This window comes from Polypterus senegalus, chromosome 4, assembly GCF_016835505.1.
Source record: "Polypterus senegalus isolate Bchr_013 chromosome 4, ASM1683550v1, whole genome shotgun sequence".
In the NCBI taxonomy this organism is placed as follows: domain Eukaryota; kingdom Metazoa; phylum Chordata; class Cladistia; order Polypteriformes; family Polypteridae; genus Polypterus; species Polypterus senegalus.
This window is the reverse complement of record NC_053157.1, coordinates 206203087-206206143: the sequence shown is the minus strand read 5'-3', so window position 1 is coordinate 206206143 and position 3057 is coordinate 206203087. Positions and strand designations below refer to the sequence as shown.

At 41.2% G+C, this 3057-nt stretch overlaps 1 protein-coding gene across 1 annotated transcript; it reads left to right on the top strand.

The window, feature by feature from the left end:
• Positions 1–201: 201 nt before the first annotated feature.
• LOC120528652 (G-protein coupled receptor 151-like) lies at positions 202–2429 on the top strand. Its single transcript, XM_039752814.1, has one exon. It carries the CDS (start codon positions 513–515, stop codon positions 1692–1694), a length of 1182 nt encoding a protein of 393 aa, XP_039608748.1. The 5' UTR covers positions 202–512; the 3' UTR covers positions 1695–2429.
• The last annotated feature ends 628 nt before the right edge of the window (positions 2430–3057 follow it).

Below are 3057 nucleotides of genomic sequence, written 5' to 3'. Positions count from 1 at the left end.
CAGCATAATGTAATATGTTACTCTTCGAATTTAGGCGGCCGCTAATATTTTATTCTTTTTTTTCTATTACGTGTAGACCCCTGAAACACCTTTATATTTTATAGCAGATGCATGATTTCGTGACGTGGGTTTTGACGCCACTAGACTAGTTCTGTATATAAAAAGGCGCGTCTAATTTTCCCTCCCCTCTCTCTGTTGAAAGCCCACCTGTCAGACATTCGCAGCAAGCGAGTGGGAATTTCAGCACCACTTCACGAAAGAACAGCTCCATTTACAGGGACCGCGTCTGTGAAAAGGACTCTTTCAAGAAAGATTTGTCAATTATAGGCGCCGTTAAAATTATCGACATCATCTTTTAAACACGGCAAATAACGTCCACATGACTGAAGATAACCCTTTCTGGAGTGTAAGAATTTATTTTTAACGACAATGTCTCCGACTTTTCTGATGGGAATCTGATACGAAACCGACCTGTCATACTGTATCAGTAAAGAAGAAGCGCAAGTGTGCCCATGCTTATAGCACATCTGGAAATAATGAATACTTCTTTGTTAAACTTTGCTGGCGGACTTCAACTTTTGGAAGGACTGGAAGTAACGGTTGTTGTTCCAGTTGTTTTAGCCGGGATTTGTTTGATTGGGCTTGTTGGAAACCTTCTGGTGTCAGTGGTTCTGATTAACAATTTAAGGCAAGGAAAGTGCTCAGTGGTGAATGCATTAGCCATTAATCTCGGCGCCGCCGACCTTTTGATTATACTGTTCTGTATTCCATTTCGTGCCATCACCTACTCGAAGCAATCCTGGGTGTTTGGCAGCTTTGTCTGCAGAACAACAGACTGGTTTCTTCACAGCTGCCTGCTTGCCAAGAGTTTCACTCTGGCAGCCATGGGACAAGCGAGATATAACTACGTGCTGAATCCACCAAAGTACTTTCATGTGCAACCAAAGCGTATCGCTGGGCTAGTGTTCATAATCTGGACTATTTCTGTGGTGCTACCCGTTCCTCACATTGTATTTACTAGTTTGCGCCAGGGACACAGTGGCGCTCTGTGCATCTTTCAGGTACCCTTTTACGCATCCAACTTTATAAATGTGTTCAGCAAAATTTACCCAGCCTTGGCGTATGTCATCCCTTTTGTTTTTACTGCTGTTTGCTACGCGAAGACATTTCTAAAAGCGAAACTCAAACGCAACAGGACTCCAAACCCTCGACCGCACGGCAAAAGAGTCACTCTGATGCTGAGTTGTCTCAGCTGCGCATACGCGCTTCTCTGGCTTCCCGAGTGGGTAGCGTGGATTTGGGAACGACACAGTTACAAGGAACAACAGAAACCCCCTACCGCCCTCATGATTCTGGCTCAAGTGCTGGTATTCGTCAGCTGCACCGTGAATCCCATGATACTGCTCTCCATGTCCGATGAAATCCGGGACGGTTTGGCGAGCGCCTGGTCTCTCATCACCTGTAGAGGTACAAGGGATTCCGGGGAAACCCGTAGTCCCAAGACAGGGGAGAACGGAGCCGAAATGGGAAGCAGCGTGATTCACTCCCTCCAGGACGCGCAGACACAAGATAAGACCGAGATCGCCAAAGACAAAGCCGGGATCGTCCTGCCTGACGTTGAGCACTTTTGGCAAGACAGACGTAATACGACTGCTGTGGAGGACAACGACCCCATCCCCTGGGAACATCAGTAGCAGCTGTAACCAGCCGGGGGCTTGTACTGCGTTGGTGGGATTAAAAATAAAAAAAGAAGGACGCCAGTTTGGTTAACATTTAATATTTATATACAGCTACAAAGGGAAAAATAAATGCTGGGTGTACAGTTTAGACTGAAGCAAGTGATCAGTTAATTTTTATAATCTTAAGAAAACGAAATGGTTAGTCAGAAGGCTGGCCTCTGCTTCGCGCATGGAGAATCCCTTGAACGACTATGAAGGTTTTACCCCGGAACAAAAAACGATTCCCTAGGGTTGATACGTTCGTGTGAGGGTACATATTTAAAAATGTTACTGATATCGTATGTCCTTGTTCTGATTTACTCGAAATCTTTTGTTCTCTGGAGATATATTATGGGCTAAATGTATATTTCGCGTTGTCAAATTTGTCTTTTATAGAGAGAAAGTCTGGTTTATGGGCAAGTGATATTTTGGAACTATAGTGGTGGTTCTTATAGCGCCTCTAGTAATAGAGTGTATTTTAAAAATTGCGCTATGGAAAAAAAACAAACAAAAACGAACAAAAAAAACTATATTTTTAATGTTTATTATGCTGTATTTGGAGTAAATAAAACGAGACAGAAAAGTGTATTCGTTTATTACAAATAAACATGTAGCGTGAAAAATGTGAAGTAAGGGAATCCAAGTCAAACAGCAGATTGATGATATCACCATTTACATGATTTACTGATAAAATACAATTGAACTGAAGGTGTTTGTCTAGCTCACATCTAATAATAATAATAATAATAATAATAATAATAATAATAATAATAATAATAATAATAATAATGAGAATGAGAATAATAATGACCTGCGGTGGGCTGGCACCCTGCCCGGGGTTTGTTTCCTGCCTTGCGCCCTGTGTTGGCTCCAGCAGACCCCCGTGACCCTGTAGTTAGGATATAGCAGGTTGGATAATTGATGGATGGATAATAATGACTTATGTATTATATAATTGTAAATTATGGACAGTAATGTCAAATGAAAGTGACATCATGAGGGATCAGCAATGTGGTAACGAAGTAACGAGGGCAAGGAAGTAGTGGGTGCCATTCACATGCAATCACAATCTTGCATCAATAATAAAGAACTATATTATTTCATTATTTTTTCCCATTCTTAACCCAGACTGAGACCCTTTTACTCTTGTGCATTTGCACTCACGTTTTAAGTATAAAATAAATTTGTTTTTTTTTCTTTACATTTTCAGGCAAGCAATTAATTGCATTTAGCAGATTATCAAATGGAAATGTTTATACTGTCTGTTCAGAGCTAAGAGTCCTCCTCCTTAGCTTCACAAGTGGGGACTATCAAATAAACATTTTCAACCAAAAAGTGA